This window comes from Corylus avellana, chromosome 8 (genome assembly GCF_965113065.1).
Source record: "Corylus avellana chromosome 8, dhCorAvel1.hap1.2, whole genome shotgun sequence".
Classification (NCBI taxonomy): domain Eukaryota; kingdom Viridiplantae; phylum Streptophyta; class Magnoliopsida; order Fagales; family Betulaceae; genus Corylus; species Corylus avellana.
In genome coordinates this window covers 7,304,996-7,329,629 of record NC_142497.1, presented here as the reverse complement: position 1 = coordinate 7,329,629, position 24,634 = coordinate 7,304,996, and the positions used below count along the sequence as shown (strand labels likewise).

The following is a 24,634-nucleotide window of genomic DNA, read 5'->3' as shown; positions in this document are numbered from 1 at the left end:
GTCGCATGGCACTTTCTTTGTTGTGAGATGATGCCACTTTATTTCATATGACGTAGCAAATTATTAACCGTAGATCGTTTTAAAATTACATTAGCTGTGAACCTTCTCCATTTAAGGCCTTGTTAGATTTGCATAATGCGTATTCTATTAAAAAATTAAATAGTTATTACTAGGCATATAGTAGAGCAGAATAGTTATTCATATTCTTTAATTTGGTAACAACACACATGTTTTAACTAAAATTGAATCAAAAATACTAAAACCCCACATTATTATTATTTTTTTCAACTCATAGAAAATAAAAAATAAAAAATAAATAAAAAACCTAAATGGGTGGTCAGCCATTAACAAAAGTGGCCGGGGGGTGGTCACACCACCCCCGGTGCCAACAGGAGTGGCTTGGCCACCCCCCAAAATCAACAGGAGTGGTTGCGACCACCCTAGAGGAGCTCCAAGGGCAGCCATGGCTACCCCTAGAGCAAATCTGGGGTGGCTATGGTCACTCCCGATGAGCATTAGGCGTGCCGTAGCCACCTTGAGATGCCACGGGGTAGTCACATTATCGGATGCCTTGAGGGTGGTCCCACAAGGCGTCCGAGGGTCTTGCGACCTTGATTTTCATGTTTTATATATATATATTAAGTTTTAAAAAAAAAAATGTGAGTATTTATGAAAATATATTCCATTCCTTAATAGATATTTCTCTTAATTTTTTTAGTATAAAGAATTAATAATTTTCACGGAAATAATCATTCTTAAAATTAGACTCTTACCAGGAAAAAAGAATGAGTATTTAATTCCAGAAATTTATTCCACGAACCAAACGGCCCTGAGTGTCTAGCGTCTCCCTCTCGTCCTCTCCATTTCTCCCATCTCCGCCTCAGACCAACCGAAAAGTTCTCATCTCTCTCTTTTCAGGTCAGTCCGTACATGCCTCCCTCTCTCTCTCTCTCTCTCTCTCTCAGGTTGCTACCTTTACATTTATTAATGTTACTGCCAATTTATGTTTTTCAATTTTTCTTGATCTCTGTATAAATTTAGTGCTTTTGGTCGTGATTTGGATCGGTGATGATTTACCGGTTTCCGATTTTCTTTTTTTGATTTTAATGCTTTGTGCTGTGCACCTAGGCCCAATGAGGTTTTTGTGCTTAGCTTTTAACAACACCGAACAGTCCCTAGTATTGATTAGCACAAGCTTCTGGGTTTGTTTGACGAACAAGCTTTATTCATTAATTCAATTTTCTCAAAAAGGCGATTTCGATCCCCCTTCGTTTGATTTATAGAGCTCCTCTTTCTCTTCATTAACTCATGGGTTTCTGTGTAGATTCTATACAATGGTACTCAGAGCTAGTCAAGAAAGAATAAGTGCAAATTAATTGGTTTTAGAAACCCTTGAAATTTCTCTGATTTAAAGTCAGTATATTCTTCCCTCGTTGAAATTTTATGTTATTTTACATTTTGTTATTTGTTTTACGTAATGGTGTAGAACCTTTAAAGGTGGTTAATTCCAAATTATTCATATGTATGTGTGTATTCTGTCTTTTCAGCATGCATATAGTTGATCTAATCTTGCTAATGCAAGTTTGTTTCTGGATGTATGTAGGTTAAATTTCTGTCGTAAGTTACGAGATGCCTTCTGCTCAAGATCCATTTTATGTAGTGAAAGAAGAGATTCAAGAATCTGTAAGTTTTTTTTTTTTTTTTTTTTGTTAAAACTTCTATTGAGAACAAATAGAAGTTAGGCGTACATGATCGAGCCAGTGTGGTACCTTGGTTTTTTTATACTTCAAATACTATTTTTATATGTTTTATGAAATATGGGATTTAATTTAATCTGCATTCTATTACTTTTTAGTTTGGCGGTTCTGTATATTTCTTGTGACCCACATTCCACTCCACTTTTGATGCATCTGCTACATACTGTGAATTATTGGAATCTGCTACATTATGTGAATTACTAGACGGGGAGGATAAATGTGGTGCTCAATTTACATTGATACTGTTATGGTTTTATTCATTAGTTGCTTTAATTAGGATTTTGATAGCATTGGTATACATATCTATGATCAGTGATGTGATAGATAGCTGCAATTCTGAATACAATTTGAAACTGGTATTCACTTTTGGATCAAGGAATGTGTGGGGTCACTTACGGTTATTCATCTCTACAAGTGTGGAGCATTTATGAATTTTTGTTGTATTAGCCAAGATTTTGGTGCAGACTTTGCTCTGTGACTCATTTCAGGAGGCTGAGAAGCCAATATGCCTGAGTGGTTAGAGATATTTGATTGAATTAGAAAGGTTTATGGCGTGATTGGAAATCATATATTACTCTGTAGTGTCTGAATAGTCTTAAGGTAAAATTCTGTGATGTAACAATATATATTTATCAATTAGAGCTCGTACAGGCTACAAAAGGAGCAAGCTTATATATATCAAAACATTTCAAGAGGATGGTCTGATTTTGATAATGGGGCCGCATCGGCACCCTCCATTTGCTAATTCAGTCATTAATGTCTTGCTTTTGTTATTTATTTTGGTCAAATAGTTGGTGGTTTAGTTCCAATCGAGTTTTCTTAATTTTGTTTTGTCAGGGCAATCTGGTTATTTCCAGGATCTGCTGGAATGGGCTTCTTAGACGCTCAACTGTAGGAAAGACCGAAAATAGCCTATATAGACATCTATATAATATGCTATAGAGCAATCAAGTTCAATAAAATTGCAGCAGCTCTTCTCAGAGCTTTCAGGGTGTGATTGCCTTCTACTTCCTAGGTTTGATTGCTTAGGAAACCTAGGTGTCTGACTGCTTGGGCTGTTTTCTTCTTCTTCTTTTCAATTCTTACTTCAACAACCTGCTGCCGGGAAATTCAACCTTGATTCCTAATTTCAGTGGTAATAAGGCCATGAAGATCCTTTCTTTTTTTCATACCTAAATAACCTTGAAACCCTTCAGATCAAATCTTAATCAAGATAACACTAAGAAACCTAATTCCAGTGCTGAATTCCAAAAGATCCTGAATCAGATTTGGTATTAGAGGCCACTTAGGTTTCCTATCCTGGATCAAGAGGTTACTTCCAACCTTACACATGCACCCAGTGGGACTTGAACACACGACCTCACCCTCCACCTTGCTACACAGAGAGGAAGTACCATTTGAGCTAAAGCTCATTGTCCACATACACATGGAAATGGAGGAAACTTTTGGTAGCTGACACAAGTGGAAGAAACGACAAATTGGGAAGTGGAATCTACTCTTCTTGAATTGTCAATTTCATTTAATGGTCACAATGTTATAGAAGATGGTCCTATTGCTTGTATACCTATTTTTGATAAGTAGTAAAATATATCAAACACGCTAAAAAAAAGGTACATCACCTTTAGTAAATGAGGAGGATACAAGAGCAACATAATATATCATCTTAGGTTAACATTTTAAATTTAGCAGATCCATAATGTTCAAAAAATCAGTCGCTCGTTTATATTCATTGATTGTAGCTCAACAATTCAATGGTTTGCGCAGTTATGGTGTGCTTATGAAAATCTGATTATTTAATGTAAATAACTTATTACTTCTTATGTTCCAATTTAAATGTCTTGTTTTTATTTCTGGTAAGCCAGAAAATACATGTCCACTTTCTAAAAGTGGAATGTTTTACTTTACAATTTCCTATTTTTGCCTTACCTTTTTTAAAAAATAAATATGATTCTTATTAGAAAGTCATGCATTTAGGGAGATCACTATATCTTTGTCCTTTTGTTTACTAACCGTGCCAATTCAAATCAAAACATATAATTTAGGATAGAGGCCATTATATATTGAAGGTTACTTACTTATCAATATATATATATATATATATATATATATATATATATATATATATATATTGAAGGTTACTTACTTATCAAAAAAAAATATATATATTGAAGGTTACTTAGAATCTTGCCAAGTAACTTTCCAGTAATGTAGTGGCTTTCTGTGATGCAAAAAAAAAAAGAAAAAAAAAGTTGAAAGGTGCAGTTTTTTTTTTTTTGGCTACTTTGTCTCTGAATGAAGCTGGAGACCTTTGGGAAAATTATAGTTTACCCCCCCAAAGTTGACAGCGTTTTTCAATTCGAACATCAAAGTTTCAATTTTTGCAATCCACCCCCACAAAGTTTCATTTTTTTCCAATTTGACCAATATCATCCCAAAATTCCCATATTGCCCCTGATTTTTATTTTTATTTTTTATGAAAACGAAAACAAATTTGGGGGTGCAAAAATGACCGGTTGAATTTTTTTTTTAATTTTTTTTATAAAAAATAAAAAAATAAAAATTATGAGCAATATGAGAAGTTTTGGATAAAATTGGTCAAATTGCAAAAATTTGGAACTTTGGGGGGGCAGATTGCAAAAATTGAAACTTTGATGTTCAAATTGAAAAACGCTGTCAACTTTGAGGGGGTAAACTGTAATTTTTCCGAGTCCTTAATTCTGATGATGTTGCATTTGGTTCTGTAAGGAGATGGCATAAATTCTGCTCTTACATATGTAACCTTAATATAAGAAGACTATGTCATAACGACTAAGGCCCAAACAATTACCCCGGACCAAATCAGCTTCTGAAGTAAGGTGGGGATCTTAACTGGCACAATGCCAAACCCTTATTCCTGGGGTTCCTAACTGGGTGGTTCCAGGCTATGGCTGCTGCTGTATCTGGATATTTTGGGATTGAGAGTGATCAAGGTGCTGTTGTATTGATTTTTAGGCTGCTTTGGTTGTATGGTTGAGGATGATGTGCGGTTAATTAAAACACTGATTAGCTTTAGTTAATTAAAAGAGTGATTAGCTTTAGTTAATTAAAAGAATGATTAGCTTTCTCAATTATCTTCTCTATTCCCTTGCAAATGATTTAATTTTATCAACCTTTGGCTGTTTCCTAGCTAAAATATCGGTCAGGGCTTCATTGGGATGATATAATTGTACCATAATTGTTTCGGGCTAATTGAAATTGTTGGGAATCTGGGGCACTTTTAGAGAAGAAAAAACATGTGTTGCAACATGAATCTCTCTCTCTCTCACTCACACACACACACGAAGCACAGTTGCATTTCTGCTGACTGACATGACATCCATGACTTCGTTTAGAAAAGCTTTTGGTTTTTGTTGTATGTCTTTTTTTTTGTTTGGACTCTGCTGATGGTGGCATTAGGAGTTACGTAATATATATTGAGTGTCTGACCATTTGATTATCTTCCTGTTCAGATTGATAAGTTGCAATCTACTTTTCACCAATGGGAGCGTATTTCTTCTGATACTGGAGAGCAAGTACATCTCACAAAGGAGCTGCTTTCTGGTTGTGAGAGCATTGTGTGGCAGGTACATTTGGAAATACCATGCTTAACTTAAAACTAATTTTACCTCTTATAATACATTATGGGAAAGATTAACCATAGGTGTCTATCATGTGATTTAAAGTTTAATACATTTTCTTGTTTTTATTGATGTGATCTCATCCTGCATTGAGACCTTGCTATTTCAATAGTAATCAAAGATCCTATACTGAGTCTCTGACAATGAAGCTTGCTAGATGAGTTTTTGGACTTAGTTCGATGAATTAACCTCAGTATGCAACTACTGAAAGCCTGCTTTCTTGATAGGAAGGTGGATGAATTGGACAAAACAATTTCTGTAGCAGCTAGAGATCCATCTTGGTATGGCATTGATGAAGTGGAACTTGAAAAACGAAGAAGATGGACCAGCACTGCTCGTACTCAGGTTGATTTAACTTATAAATTTGTGTATTTTTTTTAACATCGTGTATGTTACCACTTTTTTTTTTTTTTAATTTTAAAAAATTAATTTAATTTTTTAAAACTGAAAGTATAGCTTGAATTATACTCTGTATTACATTGCAAGCTTTTGGCATTGGTGTGTATGTGCGTGGTGGCTAAATGACTGGAATATAGGTGGGTGCCGTAAAGAGAGCAGTAGAAGCGGGAAAGGAGTTGAATGGGACTGGCACTGCTAGTATGAGTGGAATGCGCCGAGAACTAATGAGGATGCCGGGTTCTCACCAGACAGATAGATCTAACCACTACGCTGCCCAAGACAATGATGACCTCATATCATCAGAGTCAGATAGACAGCTGCTTCTGATAAAGTAGCTCTATTGCTTTGTTCTTTTTCCTTCCACACACAGACATGCAACATATTTAGCTTAATATCTACCTCTCCTATCCTTTGAACTGTGTGGATTTTATTAGTTGAACTATTATCTATGTTGGCCTGTTCATTTATCAGCTAAAATTGAATCTGCATGTTATATGTTTATTATTTTTTAAGAATAGATCGAATTCCGTAAATATTATCTAGTATTATAATTTGACTAGGCAGACAAAGAAATCTCTGACTTCCCTCAGGATTTTTGAAATATTAAGAAGCTTTTTGCAATCTCCGACTTTTCTCTTCTGATTTTGGAATTGGATTTTTTGATAATGTTGGCCTCATCACTGGAATAAAAAATAAGAAAATGGCATCTCCTCCGCCAGTAAGAACAAGGTGGATGGTGAGGTCTTGGTTTCAAGACCCATTGTGGGTTTGTGTAAAGTATCACTAGAAAAAATATTGGAAGTTTAAGTTTTTAGTTGAATTGAATACCGATGTTAATCGAAATAATTAGTTTGTGACATTTAATTGTGATGACTACTATGCTCCGTTCTCACTTTAACTAAAATAACTCTCTGTCAATAAAACTGCAGTAGGTTTGTGTATATTACCAATAAAAATAATTTTTGGAATGAATCAAGTTTTGTAACAAATTACTAATTTTTATTAAAATAATTAGTGTGCAACATTTTATTGTGATGACTACTATAATCCTTACTACTGACAAGCATGATGCTAGCACATTGAGCCAGTTGCTAGAGAAGAGAATCAACATATTGCTTATCTAACTTACACCTTAGACCCTTTTAAAGAAGGGTTTGTTTCTAACATTTTTTTTTGATAAGTAGGGTTTGTTTCTAACATTTTTACTTTCATTGTAGGTGATTTATTTGGTTTCGCAATGCTATATTTATCGTTTACTATTTTCATGATTTTGAGCATTTTTACTATATATTTATTCTCTTAAACTAAAGATTAATAATATTTTTAATTGGTGTTTCTAAACTTGCTTAGTCAAGCAAGATTTTTGGTAAAGCTATGCTTATAGGATTAGAAAAGGCAAGACAGGGGTTCCCGTGTTACATAGTAGATTAGACGAGGTTTACTCCATGTTAATCAGAAACCTCTTGGTGTTTTTTTTTTTGGTGAGAAACATAGCTTTTTTCTGTATCTTGTTTGTTCTTTATTATGTATGTTTGTCAATTGGTGATTGTAGGCAGCAGGATGAAGAGTTAGATGAACTTAGTGCCAGCGTGGAGAGAATCGGGGGTGTTGGGCTTACTATACATGAAGAGCTCCTTGCACATGTAAGGCTTTTTTAATGTTCTTGATAATACCTCTACCACAATTCTAAAAAAGATAACAGTGGCCGCAATTTAAGCATTTTGTTGCATTTGTGACACTTGTATGATTGTATCTGCAAGTCAACTTTTTTTTTGTCAAACTTCATTGTTGGGTCATTTTTGCTGATTTGTTAGACTATAATGTAATCTTTGGGTGCCCCAGGAGAAAATTATAGATGAATTGGGTATGGAAATGGACAGTACATCAAATCGTCTCGATTTTGTTCAGGTGAGCCTCTGCAATAAGTCTCAACTAGGTTTATTTCGGATCTTTGTTGAATAGGGCTTCTTACCAGTGATCTAAAATTCAGGAGTTGAGCTACTCAACGTCCAAGAAAAACAAGTTCAAATGAACTTTGTTACTTTAATTTACTAATATGTAGCACGAGGTGAAATGTTAATTTTAATCTTTCCTTGCAGAAAAAGGTTGCTATGGTCATGAAGAAGGCTGGTGTGAAGGGCCAGATTATGTTGATATTATTTTTGGTGGTTCTGTTTATCATCTTATTTGTGCTCGTCTTCCTCACTTAGGCTGTAGAATGAAACATGTTAGCAATGTTTATACATGGGAGAATTTGAAAGAGATTTGGGAATCTCTCTTGGGGAAGAGAGGAAGAAAGAGAGGAGATAGAGGACCTCATCCAAAATATAGATAAGAGCGAAACGATTTGATTGGTACTCTGGTTTGTTGAGTAAAAAAGATTTGGAACCAAATGAAGGATCTGCCTTTTTGTTCTTTGCAATTTCTCAGATCAGCATTGTATTATTCTTATTATGTAAAACAGCATTGTATTATTCTTATCATTTATTCCTCCATACCTCGTTGACAAGATATTAGAAGATCCATACTTAATGGTTTCTTGCTTTTTCCGAGCAAGTTTTCAATTTATTCACAGTAAAGCACAAATGTTCCATAAATCTGAAGCTTTGGAAGATGTCATCTGGTAGGAGATCTGAGAGCTTAGGCGACAAGAGAGAGAGGCCAAGCTGCAGAGAGTTGTTGATAATGTTCTGCATAAGAGGAGAGAGAAGCTAACCCTTTACATTTGAAAAATGAGAGGAAGAAGAGTGGGGTTTTTTTTTTTAATAGAAAGAGGTGTATATCTATATATACACACATCAGTTTAGGCAGGGTTTCTTGGAGGGCAGGAAACAAGAAAATGAGAGAAGTGAGCATACCCTAGCCTAGGGTTTGTCACCTTATATGATAGTTGTGGGTAAGGCAAGTAGGTCTAATATAGCAATCAATCGTGGAAGGTGGTATATTCTCATGAATGCCTCTACTTCTGGAGATGTCGAGACGAATTATTTCCTTATAGAGTCGATCATTTCTTCATAGGATTAAGTTCAAATAAGTATGGTTGTTAATGAGGGGATACCTTTTCCTTCTATGATCTTCGTACCATATATCTATTAGATAGGTAACTGATGGTCTCCAGACAGTTTGTTTATGAATCTCTTTAAGGGTTATGGTGAGTTGGGAATTCGTTGGCCAATGAACTTCTTGAGAGGTTATCTATCAGTAGAGATTTCGTCGGTCGGTGATCCACCTGTGATGGGGCATTTTGTCCATCTTGAAGGTTGATAGGCCGTTATAGGCTTGTAGGATAACATGCCTTTTCTAATCGAATGGTGGGAATTTCACTTATGTTCTTGGTGGCCATTCATTTATCCCTAATGAGACACTACGCTTCATGGGAACATTGTTCTGTTGGATGAGCATGGCTCACCACCAACTGACAGGCCACTAGAATGTCGAGTAGTGATAATGGAGACACCGGCGTGAGTGAACAGTCACTCACGCCAGTTTATTTTATAATATAATTTTTTTAATAATATTTATATTATAATAAACTGGCGTGAGTGACTGTTCACTCACGCCGGCGTCTCCATTATCACTACTGCTAGAATGTCACCACTTTATTATGGGACTAGGTGTGATTGATCATCAAATAGGCGTGCAATGCTGCTCGACAGGCCTTTCGAAGTTGGGGAACCAAAGGGACTTGGAATATTACAAATCTCTAGGTACACTTGTTTGGGTGATGGTATGCATTGAATGAGATTTAATGGTGAGCTCTCGACTTATTGCTATAAACCGTCAAATTAGCTCGTCTTCCCAGGACAATGATTTGAAATTAATGTGTCACATTGTATGGCGCACATGCTACTTGAGTGACGCAATTCACGTCACCTGGCGACATTGGTCGAAAGGTTTTCGAAAACTTTTGAAAGGACAGGCAAGTGATGAGCAGTCGAAGGATGGGACGTCCAACACAGGAAGAGAGGAGGATTTTGGGCCCCTAGGTCCATGTGGTAGAAGAGCCAGAGAAAGCTATATATATGAAGGAATGATTGATCTCCAGGTAAATAAGCTTTATAGCATAATCTAACATTTTTTCTAGCAATTACTAAATCAGGCATCGAAGTCCTATTAGTATAGTTTGATAGGCTTTTGAGCCATGTTAGGCTTTAGGGTTGTCTTTTCTCAATTATTTTTTTTAACAGGTTAGATAGGTCATCCACGGGTGAAGCGGGTTGACTTGCCATAAACAACAATAAACGGGTTATAAACGAGTTGACCCGATTATAACCCATATATGTTTAAGATCAAACCCAAACCCTATAACTTTTGTCGGGTTCACAGGTCGTGTTGTATCAATGAAAAGTCGTTAAAATAAAATCTAACACAAAATCAACAAATTAAAAAAAAAAGAAAAAAAAATTCAACCTATTTAATTAAATAAATCAAATTAAAATTTAGCTATTCTCGTCATCCCGACACTAAACCCGAATCGCCGCCCGTGCGTGATTGTTCATAATCGTGTGTGTCTTCCTCCCCTCTGACCATATTTCATCACATTTTGGATGCCCATCTGGTTGTCATCAGTATCAGGATCACTGTCTTCTTCTTCTTCCTCTGCGCCTCATGAGGAAGAAGACGATCAAGCAAACCAAGCTTATTATTTATTAACAACAACAACAAAAATTAATAATAATAATAATAATAACAATAATACCAATTCCTCTACAACTTCCTGGTTCGAAATCTCAATCCAAATCCGAAATCCCCAATAATGCCTTCACTGAAACATGTAGCAAAATCTAGAGCCTTGCTCTCTCCAATTCTCATCCTAATCTCCACCTCTCCAACATCCTCTTCCTTGTCCCTCCATCCCCACTTGTATTACTACGCAGCATCGTTTTCCTCGACCTCGACCAGCAGCAACACGTTCATACGTTCTTCCTCCGATCTTTTGGTTTCCTCCTTCAAGGACTGGTTCAAGCAACGCAACAACGCCCATTTGGATCAAATCTTTGCCATCTTAGGCACCGAGGTCGACGACGACTGGGCCTCGCGCCGCGCCGCCGACCTCGCTCTCTCACACCTCGCGCCGCGCCTCTCCGAGGAACTCGTGTTGGAGGTTCTGAGCTACGGCAAAGACGTGCTCGCCTGCCTCAAGTTCTTCGACTGGGCGGGCCGCCAGCCTGGCTTCCACCACACCCGCGCCACCTTCAACGCCATCTTGAAGATCCTCTCCAAGGCTGAGCTCATGTCCCTCATGCTGGACTTCCTCGACAACTACAGGAGGCAGCGCTACCTTCACAGGGTTCGTTTCCACGACACTCTGGTGATGGGTTATGCTGTTGCGGGAAAGCCCGAGGTTGCGCTCCAACTGTTTGGTAAAATGCGGTTTCAAGGTCTTGACTTGGATTCTTTTGCTTATCACGTGCTTTTGAATGCTTTGGTGGAGGAGAGATGTTTCGACGCGGTTGAGGTCATTCTTAAGCAGATTCAGATGAGGGGTTTCGAGAATGAGATTACGCATTCGATTACGATCAAGTGTTACTGGAAGCAGAATCGGTTAGACAAGGCTGAGGCTTTCTTTCGTGGGTTGGTGAGTCAAGGGCGGGACACAAATGGCCATGTAGTGAGCGTGCTCGTGGATGCATTTTGTAAGAATAATATGTTCGAGAAAGCAGGGAAGTTGGTGGAGGAGTTTCAGGAGTTGGGGATGGTGCCAATGGAGCAAGCTTATGGAGTGTGGATAAGGGATCTTGCTCAGGCTGGGAGGTTGAGTGAAGCTCTGGACTTCCTGCGGAAGAAGAAGTCATTGGAAGGGTATGTTCCTGAAGTTTTCCGGTACAATGTTTTGATATGTCGGCTTTTGAGGGAGAACCGGCTTGAGGAGGTTTTCGATTTGCTGATGGAAATGAAGGAGGGTGAGATATGCCCTGACAAGGTCACCATGAATGCTGCATTGTGTTTTTTTTGTAAAGCTGGGATGGTGGATGTTGCGCTTAAGGTGTACAATTTGAGGTCTGAATTCGCCCTCTCTCCTAATAGGATGGCTTATAACTATTTGATAAATACTCTGTGTGGTAATGGAAGCATTGATGAAGCCTTTTCTGTGTTGAAGAATTCTATTGACCAAGGTTATTTCCCTGTTAGAAGAACGTTTTCTATACTTGCAGATGCTTTGTGCAGACAAGGAAAGGTTGATAAGATGAAGGACTTGGTCCTTGTTGCCTTGGGGAAGAATTTTATGCCAAGCACTTCCACATACGATAAGTTTATATCTGCTTTATGTAGGGCTAGGAGGGTAGAAGATGGGTATTTGATACATGGGGAGCTCAACAGAATAAATAAAGTTAGTAAAAGGAATACTTACTTTAACTTGATACACAGTTTTAACAAGTCGAACAGGGGAGACATTGCAGCTAGGCTTCTAATTGAGATGCAAGAAAAGGGTCACGCTCCGACTCGAGCCTTGTTCAGAGCTGTTATTCGTTGTCTGTGTGATATGGATAATCCGGAAAAGCAGTTTATTAAATTGTTGGAGATGCAGTTGTCTCAACACGAACCCGATTGCCGGATTTACAACTTCTTTATTGATGGAGCTGGGCATGCCAAAAAGCCTGAGCTGGCTAGAGAAGTATTTGAGATGATGCGGAGAAGTGGGATTAAGCCCAATCTGAGTTCTGACATTCTTATGCTGCAGAGTTATTTAAGGAGTGAAAGAATTTCCGATGCTTTGAATTTCTTTACTGATTTGCGCCAGAGAAGAAACATTGGGAGAAAACTAACCAATTCCATGATTGTTGGTCTCTGCAAAGTGAACAAGTTGAATATTGCATTGGATTTCATGAGGGAAACGAGGGACAATGGCGTGGTTCCAAGCACCGAATCTTACGAGTATCTCATAAAGCTGTTGTGCTCAAGTGGAGAGTATGATACGGTGATAAGTCTTATTGATGAATTGGAGAAAGTTGGGCGTCAGATAACTTCTTTTATCGGCAATGTACTCTTGCTGCACTCTTTGAAGAGCCGAGAGCTTTATGACACTTGGGCTCGTTGGAGGGAGTTGCAGAGTGATAAATCTTCTCGTACTTCAATTCTTGGGCTGCTGATTGGTGCATTTTCTGGCCAAGTTAGAGTTAGCCAAGACATTGACAACTTGGAAGAAGTGATTGAGAAGTGCTTCCCGCTTGACATATACACATACAACATGTTGTTGAGAAGGCTAAGCATGAGGGAGATGGACCTTGCCTGTGAGTTGTTCGATCGAATGTGTCAGAGAGGGTATGAACCTAATCAATGGACTTATGAAACCTTAGTGCATGGCTTTTTTAAACATGGGAGGAGAGCTCAGGCTAAGAGGTGGGTAGAAGAGATGTTCAGAAGAGGGTTTGAACCATCCGAGCGAATCCAGCAATTCATTTAGTGAGTATTTTCGTCTAACAACTTTGCCTTTTTTCTTTTTTTTTGTTGCTTTAAAATTAAAACTTCATTATGATGTCACTAGTTAAAATTTTACAATACATTCTTTTGTAAGGCAAAATTATGTAAGTTTTTTTTAGGGTTTCTTCTTTTTTCACTTTGTACTAGATTTTCATTCAAGCTGGTTTCTTTGATATGCAACTCAAATGCTATTCATTTGGCAAAATGTACCAAAGTCTAAGGGTGTAATGAGCTGTATTGTTCATACATAGCTTAAGCTTAGCTTGGGTAAGCTTGACTCGAGCTTGGTTTATCTAATAAATGAGTTGAATAATAATTTCGGTTTGAAAGTTAAATGAGCCAAATTCGTATAAGTTCGGTTTTGCTCGATTTAGACTCGCAAACGAAACTTGTATAAGCTTGTTTGAGTTCATTTAAAACTCTCTCTCTAAAACAAACACAGGAATTGTATATGAAAAAACCCATCCTCAGACAAAAAAATCCCTCTCTCTCTGAAAACCCTTCTCAGAAACTTCTCCATTGGCTGCCATGGGAGGTGGGAAGCAACTTCATGCTTCCTACCTTCTCCTCCTCACCCACCCATCTCTCTCCCCCTCTCCTATCCTTCCTATTCCCCTCTTTTTCTGCCTCCCTAGAGGTCCAAAGCTTGCTAGAGTTCTCTCTAGCTTCCCATGCCTCTCTTGAGGCTCTATCTGTCTCTCCGGAGACCTTATCTGTCTTTTCGGAGTTGGCTTAAACACTGTTGTTGATATGAAAGAAAAAAAGAAAAAGTAAGAATGTTTGGTTTAAAAAAAGTAAAAAAGTGGTATGGAAAAGTAAAACCTTTTTGTTTTGTAGTGATTTTTTTATTTGAATAATAATAAAAAGTGAATGATGTGATATAAAAAGTGAAAAAGTTAGAATGTTTTAATGTTAATTTTGTTGGGAAATGGTGATGAATAGTAACAAAGGAGACCCCAAGCCCTTTACCAAACAACCCCATCTATCTCTTCGGAGATCATATCCCATAGAACTAAACCCTCTTTACAGTCTTCACTGGCCTCCCCCCTCCACCGTGTTATGCACTGTCAAGGTTTCCAAATCAAATTTTTCGAAACTAGATTTGTGTCCCTCTGCCAGTCCTAGTCTATCACACGCCACCTCTCCTTGATCCCCGTGGTCTTCTGCGTCTGTAGATGCTAGCCGCTCCTCCATCGAACCTCCACAAGCCGGAATGTGAGGTGCACGTGCCAGCGAGTGGATCTCACTCACTCGTGCGTGTCGGTCACACACCGACGCGTGGTGCTTCTCCTACTACGCGTATCTCTACACCGCCACTTCTCCTGGATTCCAACAGTGGTTTCTAGTCTCCTGGTTGCCACTACCGGCGCGTGGTCTTCACACGCAAGTGAGTGTACACTAGCCATGATTCCGCTACCGTCTCCTCTTCTGTTGGCGTCGTTGTTTTGTGGGTTTAGTTCTTGTTTTATTTCTGTATTTACTTTCTCTTGTAATTTTAGGGCTTTAGATGCCCTTACCACCATCTTTGGTGTTCTCTCGATCTGGTTGCGGATCGTCAAGCGGTTGGCTTTCTCTTCCGTAGGCTTTGATTCGATTCTCATCAGTGTTTGTTCTGTGGCTGTGGCTCTCCTTCGGGCTTGCTGCAACTGTTCTCTTGGTTGCACCCTCATTGGTGCACCTTTTCAAACCACCTTAATTGGTGGCAAGGTTTTTTGGTCATTGTACCAAGAAGCAATAGGGCCGCATCATGAATTTGATGCATTTCCTTTTAATTTTTGTTTACCTCTAATTCTGATGTTGTCGTTTTGAGGCCTATTATTGGGTTGCCCAACCCTTTGTTGTTTGTTGTAATCTTTTGTTGATGTTCTTATAAAAAAAAACTCTCTCTGTCTCTGTCTCTCTAAACCATAGGGAGCTAATTGCAAATAGATGAAACCATTACGATTAATTTTGCATTTCCCCCTAAGATATATATATATATATATATATATATATATATATATATATATATATATATATATATATATATGAACTCCATGTGGTAATCAAAAAATGCAAATAGGTCCTTACACCCAATTTTCATCTTGAGTTTTTTACATAAATGGTTAGAGTGCCACTTCAAAATATTAATTAAATGATTGAGCCCATAAAAAGGAGCGTTAAAATAGTAATTAAATGATTAAATTTATAATTTTTTATAAACTTAAAACTTTTGAGACAATTAGTAGTTAGAGTATCTCCATCCTATGTCTTAGCATTTAGAGTTTGCCATATGTACACCACAATCCTTAATTTATTAACATGTAGAACCCAAAGCTGTCCAACACACAAACACACGTAGAAAGTAATCAAAAGCCTTCATATGTTCAAACATTGTAATTTTCTTTTTCCCTTTTTCCTGTTTGAATAGGGAAAAAAAAAAAAAAATCAAATGTATGAGAAAAGTACAACATCGAAAGCAATTTATTAAATAACATTATTATTATTTTTAAATTAAAAAAAAAAAAAAAAGTTGAAAGCATTACGTAAAACATAAAAATCTATAGGCCCATAACTTGCAGGGACTTAGATACAAATGGCCCATTAACACAATACGATGCAACTACCTTGTGGAGGCCCATTAATACTGACCCAAAGGCCCAAGCCCACCTTCAACCCAACCCGTCTCCTGGCTTAAGGAATTCTAAAGGCACAAGTAAACTTGAAATAATACATCGGACGATTTTGGATTCACCCAAATCAATCCGACCTCCAGCCAAGCGCCTCACCACCGATACCTCGGCGCCGGTTCCAGCTTCGTCGCCGACCTCCGACCCCCAGCCAACTCATCGGTCACTTGATTCGGTACCACTCTCTCTCTCTCTCTCTCTCTCTCTCTCTCTCTCTCTCTCTGTGCAAATATAGAATATAGAATTCAAGGACCCCAGGTCTTTTATCGATGATTTGCACTTCAGCTACACCGGCAACAACTTTTGTATGGAAAATTTCAATTTTTGTTTTTGGCAAAGATTTGATTTTTTCAGATGGGTATTCTTTTGCTGCTTCAAAGATTCATTTTTTGCAGCTTGGTATTGAGTTTCTTTCGCATGAAAGATTGAGTCGTTCAGGTGGGCATTGCCTGGTATTGTGAACATGGACTGTGTTACCTTCTGATTTTGTTTCCGTGCATTTGGGATGGGTGGAATGATTCCATTCAATCATTTATCTCTAGTTTAGATTCTTTTACCTGATCAATGCAAATGTGCTCATTACATGAGTTGCTCGATGCATTTTTAGGATGGAATTAGAAGCGTCTATGATGTTGCAAGAAGTCATAGGTAGTGCTAGTTTGGGAGGAAAAGATGAGATACTGGAAGATGAACTTGTTATATGCAATGAAAAGAGCCCTAATGGATTTGTCTATAAAATGTTTGCAGTCCTGAAATCGGTTCTTTATTCATAATGTATTCTAGATTTGTTAAGAAATATAAGCTTTGGTTGGTCTATTATTCATGCTTTTCTTACATTGATTGTATCTTGGGTGTTAGAGCACTAGCACTGTATAAGGGTTTGTTTCACAGGTTTTATCCTACAACTATCCTTGCATCTCTTTTATCAATCTTAAACACATTGATTTTATCCTATACATAAAACCAATTTTATTTAATTACAGTTACACTATCAGGGATTACAAACTTAATTAAACATCAGATTAATAACAGCTTGCTAGTAATCGCCTTATAAAAGAGCCCTAAGAATTAATCCCTATTTACTAGAAATATATATTGCTAGAAATCGCCTTGATGTTAATATGTTATCCACTTTTATTTCTCTTGGGGCCCGTGGTATGAAAATCACTATATATTAAGATGTGCCCCTGAAAAAAAGAAAGAAAGAAAAAACAAGGAATAAGGCTTTTGCATTCACATCCATATGTGTATGTGCATGTGTTATGGGAACACTTGTGAGAGTGTACATGACTTTCAGAGCTTCTTAGGGTATGGGTTGGATTCATGTCCGTATGTGTGTGTGCATGTGTTATGGGAACACTTGACTGTGTACACGATTTTCAGAGCTTCTTAGGGTATTGGTGACATTTACATCCCTGATAGTAATAACAGTTATGCAGATTTCATTCGAGACGGAGAGAATCCTATTCCCAGTAAAATCAAGGAAAAGATGGACCTATCAACTACCTTAAGCTGATTTCCCACCGAAAAATAATTCTTCTATTTTGTTTGTTTGTTTTTGTTTTGTTTTGTTTTGCTTTTTTTTGTTTTTTTGTTTTTTTTTTTTCCAGAAAATATTAAATTCATTGATTTTTTCCTACAACTATATATAACATTTTTATTTAAACTATGGTAAAAAAATAAGTGAAAAAATCATTTTCGAATTTCAAATGCGTGTAAACTATGGTGATTTAGATTAATCTATATCTTAATTTGTTTATGGAGTGGTAAGAATTTCATGGGGTAGTGTGACTCTAGACATTTGTGGAATGTGCATTAAACCACGGGACCTTGTTGAACACTAGCCCAATTAAACATGATATATTATATATTGCTCTTAGGCTATACCAGTAAATATGTAAGCCGTGGTTGATTTTCCTGCTAGTAAAAGCATTTATCTCAGCTAGATGGTTTATAATCTTTATTGTATTTCTTGCATATCCTACAGGCTTCTTCAAATAAACACCATACATCTATGGTTATGTTTGCACAGGCTAGTGGTCTTAAACCATGTGGGATTCTGTAATCTTTGATTATGAATAAGTAATGTATTGAGTTTTTATTAGCATAAACACATTAATTTTACCCTCATAGACAATACCTTCTAGGTACCTACACGCACAGGTCTTCCATCGATCTTCTACGGTATAAGGGTTTTTTTTCCAGTAATATTTGGGACATGGATCTTAAAGAAGTTAATCTAAGCGCTCCTCACTCCATGGGCACGACCATCATCGGCGTCACTTACAATGGAGGTGTTGTTCTCGGGGCCGACTCTCGGACAAGCACTGGTATTTTCGATTTTCTTCTATTTGTGTTTGGTTACCAAGAAATCAAAATTTTCTTGTCTTTTTCCAAAAAACAAACCCTAGATTAGTTCCTTTTGTTAGTCAATCTATTCATTAGAAGTATAACATGAAACTCTTTTTTCTTTCTTTTCTTTTTCTTCTTTTTTTTTTTTTTTTTTTTCTATAAGTTTTGTCAAGTATTGTTACAAAAATACACCTGTTGTATACATTGGTGGTCAATAGATTGATTGAATTTTAGAAAATTGAAGGAATTTTCTCTTATTGTAACAGTGGTGCTTTATGGTTGATTCGATCTCATTGTTGTTTTGGTAGGAGTGTATGTTGCTAACCGTGCGTCGGACAAGATTACACAGCTAACTGATAATGTCTATGTTTGCCGCTCCGGATCGGTACTATACTTTCTCACAACTCACATTCCTTGTGGTTCCTAATCTTTTCCTTTTTTGGTTGCCTTCCTGTCATGTGGTGATGGTTGTAATGCTCTAATTCTAATATTCTTGATCGATGACTTGTTATTCATAATCATCATTTGGTTATATGTTGGTTTCGATGTTGTTCTTTTCACTTATGTTGCCCACACATTTTGATGAGCATATGAAGGCTTTGATTACTTTATGTGTGTGTTTGACAATTTTGGGTTCTACATATTTAATAAATTAAGGATTGTGTTAAATATGGCGAACTGTAAATGCTAAGCCATTGGCTTGAGATAATCTTAAAGTGGTAGTAAATGATGAATTTTATCATTTAATAGTGAAATAAGAGATAAATGCTAAGCCTCTAGTGCATGATTAATCCTCTGCTTCCATGCATTATTAACATGTCTTCCTTTTCAGGCTGCAGATTCACAGATTGTTTCGGACTATGTGCGCTACTTCCTTCATCAACACACGTAAGTGCTTTTGTTCCTGGTTGTTTCCTTGACCATTTTGATTGTATGATTAGTTTGGCAGTTTGGATCTCTTGGATTGGGAAACTTTAAACAGGTGGCTGTGATATTTTTTCCTGTCCTACATGTTGGAGTTTGCTTCCTTATGTGTCTTGTTTAATTTCTTTTTATTCTTTTGTTTTTCACAAGTTTAGTTAACCCCTCCATCATTTAGAGTGTCTGCCCTTTGTGGTGCTTTCTTTGTGTTTATTTTTCTTCTATTAAATGGTTTGGTTCTAAATCATGTTATTAATTTAATTTTTAGGAGTCATCCATAATTCATTTTATTAATATTTGATGTAGTTGTATTAAAATTATGAGCTTGATAAAGTTGGCGTAGTTTTTTTTAACCTCATTTGGCAATAACTTCAAGACCCTTACTCTGTTTGGTTGATGTCATTGCCATCTAAGTCAATTTTTTCAAGTTTCAATGTACTGACAGCTTTTTGATCAATTATCTTTGTTTACAGGATACAGTTAGGGCAGCCTGCAACCGTCAAGGTTGCTGCAAATCTTGTCAGGCTAATATCCTATAGTAACAAGGTCTGGGGTTACTGCTTTAGTTTGCTTTGTTTGATATGATTGCTTTCTTGCTTTGGACAGATTAATATATAAAAAAAAAAAAAATTGCTTGCTCATAGTTGACTATTTTGGTTTTCTTCTTGTACCTCATAAATTTAATCGTGTTTTACAGTGCATTGAGGATCTACATAGAGTTGATTTTGACAGTTTTTTTTATTATTAAAAAAAAAAAAAAAAAAAAAAACCTTTGTTGGAGAAGAATAGGATCTAACTATGTTGGCTTTATCATGATATTTGGGCTTGGCAGAACATGTTACAAACTGGTCTAATCGTTGGTGGGTGGGACAAGTATGAAGGTGGTAAAATTTATGGAATTCCTCTTGGTGGAACAATAATAGAGCAGCCTTTTGCGATTGGAGGTATGGTTTACTTCTGTTTCAGTAAATGATTTGCATATATACCCTTGCACACTTATGGCTTGTTTGGGAAGTCTTCTGCTTTTTATTTTCAAAAACTTGTTTCTAAGACAAAAATATAGAAAATAGGTTCCTCTTCTTCTTCTTTTTCCCCCTTTAATAATGTGTTTGATAAACTTTTATTGAAAATGTTTTTAAAATAAAAATCACATATGATTAGATATAAACTTTATTTTTTTAAAAACATATTGTAAGATTCAGGCAAGCTTCACATTCAATTTTTTGTTGTATGTTACATTCAACATCCTTGTGTAGTAAGGGCCGCCTAAGATTTTGCATTAACTGCCATCTGGCAATCTTTTACTACTATATGTATTTTCAATAGAGCTGACGGTCATATGGAGTTTTTTTCTATTGGCAGACAGAAATTACTTAGATGAAAATTACAAATTATTCAATTAAATGGGGATTTAGCTTGTATCTTAGGCGGGCCAGTTGTTGTTCTCCAATTACATGCTAAGCATTCAAATGTGCAGTGCTTTTATAATGTGTATTTGGAAAGCTTTCTTTATGATGTAATCTTCAGTAGCAACTTGAATGCAATATGTTTGCTTGAGTATGGCATTCAGTTTGACATGCTTTGTGTTCCACTTCCACAGGATCTGGCTCTAGTTACTTGTATGGATTTTTCGATCAGGCATGGAAGGAAGGAATGACCAAGGATGAAGCTGAGGTATGTAGATGACCCTTGATGTATGCAAATGCAAAATCAGTTGCTGCCTTCCTTGGAATAAATCAAACTTTTTTGCTTTACTGCAGCAACTAGTGGTGAAGGCAGTTTCCCTTGCCATTGCTCGAGATGGTGCTAGTGGTGGTGTTGTTCGTACTGTCATTGTAAGATTTATATTGGACTCTCATAGTAACTAAGAAGATAAATACTAGGGGTACTAACTCTTTTATTAGCAGATGCTTATTAAACTGATGTGTAGCTGATTCATTGGAGAAAAACAAAACAATTAATTAAGAGAAATATAACAAGTACCAATGAATAAGTTTCACATCAGTTTAATAAGCTTTTGTTAAAAGAGTTAGTACTCCTAATATTTCTCACCTAAGAAATGCCAATTACACTTTGCACATGCTCATAAATTGACTGAAAAACTTTTGATGCAGATAAATTCTGAGGGAGTGACAAGAAACTTCTACCCTGGGGACAAACTTTCATTGTGGCACGAGGAATTGGAGCCGCAGAATTCACTCTTGGACATACTCAACGCTTCTAGTCCTGAGCCAATGAACATTTGATGTGGAGGATCTCAATGTTGATAGCTACACTATTTATTTCTTTTTGCTGCAATCTCTGTCTTATAGACAGGAACAGGATTGAAATCTTTTGTCTTGGAGAACAGTTCATATACCATATGTTGGTGGATATATTTCTGATTCAATCTAAGGCTCTGGAAAATGCTTTCAGCAGAAAATATTTTCCAGAAAAATGATTTATTGGAAAATATTTTCTGGTATTTGGCGCGTACAGAAAATCACAAATGGGTTTAAGTTGGTTGCTATTGTGGAGTGTCATATTCTCTCCTTTGCACATTCAATCTTTTGGGTTTGATTGCTATATTCATCTGGGAATACTAGGAAAATAAAAATAAATTATGTGCATGTACTATGAAAATAGGTTTTATTTTGTGTTGGGAATAAGTCAGAAAAAACCACTAAAGTAAAGCCAATGCATTACAAATATGACTTGATTGAATTGATTTTGTTGTAACATTGTATGATTAACATTGTGAGACTTGCGTCTGGTAGATTTTCTAGGTGCTCTTGTTTATAATTGAGACATGTATGTTAGTTATTTAGTTATATATAAAAGAAATATATTCACCAGTTTTTCCCAAGTTTATATTTTTGGGGTGGCCGAACCATCAATTTGGCCAAAGGGGTGGATCGACCACTCTCCGTTCCAAGTTTTTATTTTTTATATTTTTTATATACTTATACGTTTATAATTATTTTAATGAGTGACACATACATAATCTGAGTGGTGGCCTCTAGCCCATGAGTATTGTACCTTCCAAGTCAAGGGTCTAACTATCTATATATGTGACTTTTGGGCTACATATTCAGTAATGAAAGTTATAAAGTGGAGACATGCTACACATTATTCTCTGAACTATCTTTTAACCATCTCTTTTTACAAATTTAATGAATTTACAATTAGATTTGTGGACTCATGCAGGTCTAACAAAATTTCAATGGTAGATTCACCAATTCAACTATATGGAGATAGTTGAGAGAATGATGTGTAACATGTCTCTTATGACATTAAATTTACAATAATCTTTTAAATCCTTAATCATTTTATCTATAATTTTTTTTCTTCTAATAAATAGATGCACTTAAATTCTTGATCGCAATCTTTTTTAGTTCCTAACAAATTCTGGATTTCCAAGGGCAATCCCATAAGAGATATGGTATTTAGCATGCTTCCAATACTCGCCTATTATTTTCAGCTGACGTGTCATGCTCAATCTATCACTAGATCAATCTTAATTAAACATTAAAAAAAAAAAATCAATGGTAAATTGAGTATGCCACGTCAACTAAGAATGATGGAAAAATGCTAAATAACATATCTGATCTCAGTAAAGGAACATGCCTATCAATTATCCAACCCATGTAAACTATCCTTTAAACCCATTTGGAAGAAATATCCTCAAACCCATGTAAAATAGAATACTTTAAGAAATTTACCTTCCCCTAGTAGAATACTTTAAGAATTCTAGAGGATCTTAGTCCTAATTTATGAATTCAAATTTATTTAAATCCCAACTACTGTTTTCAAATTGAATGGTTGAAAGTTTGCCATATATGATTATTTTTTTTTTTTTTTGACATGTCCACACAAGAAGGAGGTGGGGGATTCGAACTAATGACCTCTGCTTCTTTAGGCGTGGTCCTAGCTGATTGAGCTAGCTCTTGGAGAAAAAATGCTATTAAATTTGAAAAAATTATTGGGATTTGACATGGTAAAATAGTTCAAAATTTTAGAAGATCTTGGTAGCGTGTTAGATACAATTAATTAACTAAATAAGTATTAATAATTTTTCTTAAAAAATAATCAACGTTAAAAAAAAAAATTAAAATTAAAAAAAAAAAACTGAATAATTTAATTAGGAATTAATGAGTAGGGTTGCAAGAATTCCGCCAGTAATTAAAGTCGAATTGGGAATTCAAAGAATGTGGATCCTCCTCTGCATTTTAGATTTTACAAATATTAGGGGGCAATTAATCCCATTAAGGAAACAAAATCCACCAACTTGAATATCAAACATGCATGATTCATTCTTATCAATAGTCTCTTCACTACTTATAAATACTCAATTGCATGCATGCAACAAAGCCAATATCCTCTCAATCTATCTCTCTTTTTGCAGTGTAATTTGTGAAGGACAAAGATGGCCAAGTTATGTGCTTCCATTTACTTGCTTCTACTCGTATTCATCTCAGGTATATATGTTCCGAAAAATTCGTATATTTTGAATTCCGCAATAAGAATGCTCACATAAGCCTGATTAATGTTAGTCGTCTTAAGTCTCACTGATCTCTTGGTAAAGCTATAGCTCAGCGAGACTTGAGAGAATACCTGCGATTTTCCACCGTCTAGACCTCTTGTGTCATTGGTTTCCAAAAAGTAGATGATACTATGACCATGCCCATAGTATCCATAGTTGGTCGTTCTTTCATACCCTTTATGTGTGCTTAACGGAAGGCATGAGAATGCATGCATTCATCATTTTTTTTCTTTCCTTTTTTTTTTTTTTTTTTTTTTTTGTTGATATTAATTAATTTTCAGTGAAAACTATGGTTCCAACGGCAAACGCCAATTGTGAGCTGACGGTGATCGGTGGTGGTTGTCCTAATAAGGATGAGTGCATGCTGACATGTCAGCCTTGTTACCGGGGTATCGGGGTAATCTCAGCGTTCTGCCGCCCGGCTGGTGGAGGAATTCCATACGATCAATGTGTTTGTAGTTTTAAGAAAGGAGCCCCTTGCCCCCCAGTTGGTCCACCAAAATGTCCCAAGCCTCCTGCTACTCTATTGTATATCAATCAAACTAGTGATAACTAGTACTTTGTAACACCATTATTAATGCTTCAAATATATCAATAAACAGCTTTTGAACGTGCAATAATATATATTTCATGACCAATTAATATAAGTTCTCTATACAATTTTGGACTTATATTCTGTTTAAATTCTCAACTTTTGGACAAAGATTGATTCAAAAGTAGTTTCTAATGCCTATGCCTATTAGCAAACAGTTTGAAACTAATAATAAATTTATTTTTTTAAAAAAAATTAATGTAATTTTGTCTTTTTGTTGTCTTTAGAGACATTCATTGATTTGGAAGAAATTTCTGTCCACCTTTGAAAGGAAAACCCTCTTTTGGAGACAAATGCACGTGCGATAGACCATAAGCAATAGATACAAGAATTAAAAGCACTTC

The 24,634-nt window shown here is 36.3% G+C and overlaps 3 protein-coding genes across 4 annotated transcripts; all 3 read left to right on the top strand.

The window, feature by feature from the left end:
- The first annotated feature begins 819 nt into the window (after window positions 1-819).
- LOC132164495 (syntaxin-61) lies at window positions 820-8,305 on the top strand. The gene is made up of 8 exons (XM_059575018.1): window positions 820-918; window positions 1,604-1,683; window positions 5,246-5,359; window positions 5,645-5,758; window positions 5,950-6,143; window positions 7,365-7,455; window positions 7,655-7,720; window positions 7,912-8,305. The coding sequence occupies exons 2-8, from the start codon at window positions 1,630-1,632 to the stop codon at window positions 8,020-8,022; spliced, it is 744 nt and encodes a 247-aa protein (XP_059431001.1). The 5' UTR covers window positions 820-918; window positions 1,604-1,629; the 3' UTR covers window positions 8,023-8,305.
- Window positions 8,306-10,339: 2,034 nt separating this feature from the next.
- Window positions 10,340-13,624, top strand: LOC132163193 (Pentatricopeptide repeat (PPR) superfamily protein). Its single transcript, XM_059573378.2, has one exon. The coding sequence runs from the start codon at window positions 10,569-10,571 to the stop codon at window positions 13,215-13,217; it is 2,649 nt and encodes an 882-aa protein (XP_059429361.2). The 5' UTR covers window positions 10,340-10,568; the 3' UTR covers window positions 13,218-13,624.
- A 2,305-nt stretch (window positions 13,625-15,929) lies between these two features.
- Window positions 15,930-21,685, top strand: LOC132164629 (proteasome subunit beta type-6). Of its 2 annotated transcripts, none has more exons than XM_059575168.2 (9): window positions 15,930-16,078; window positions 18,067-18,233; window positions 18,564-18,640; window positions 19,088-19,143; window positions 19,650-19,722; window positions 20,009-20,120; window positions 20,777-20,850; window positions 20,937-21,011; window positions 21,291-21,685. In XM_059575168.2, the coding sequence occupies exons 2-9, from the start codon at window positions 18,122-18,124 to the stop codon at window positions 21,420-21,422; spliced, it is 711 nt and encodes a 236-aa protein (XP_059431151.1). In that variant the 5' UTR covers window positions 15,930-16,078; window positions 18,067-18,121; the 3' UTR covers window positions 21,423-21,685. The 2 variants fall into 2 exon arrangements, with proteins under 2 accessions (XP_059431151.1, XP_059431150.1); XM_059575167.2 differs by having other exon boundaries at window positions 18,051-18,233.
- Window positions 21,686-24,634: the final 2,949 nt, after the last annotated feature.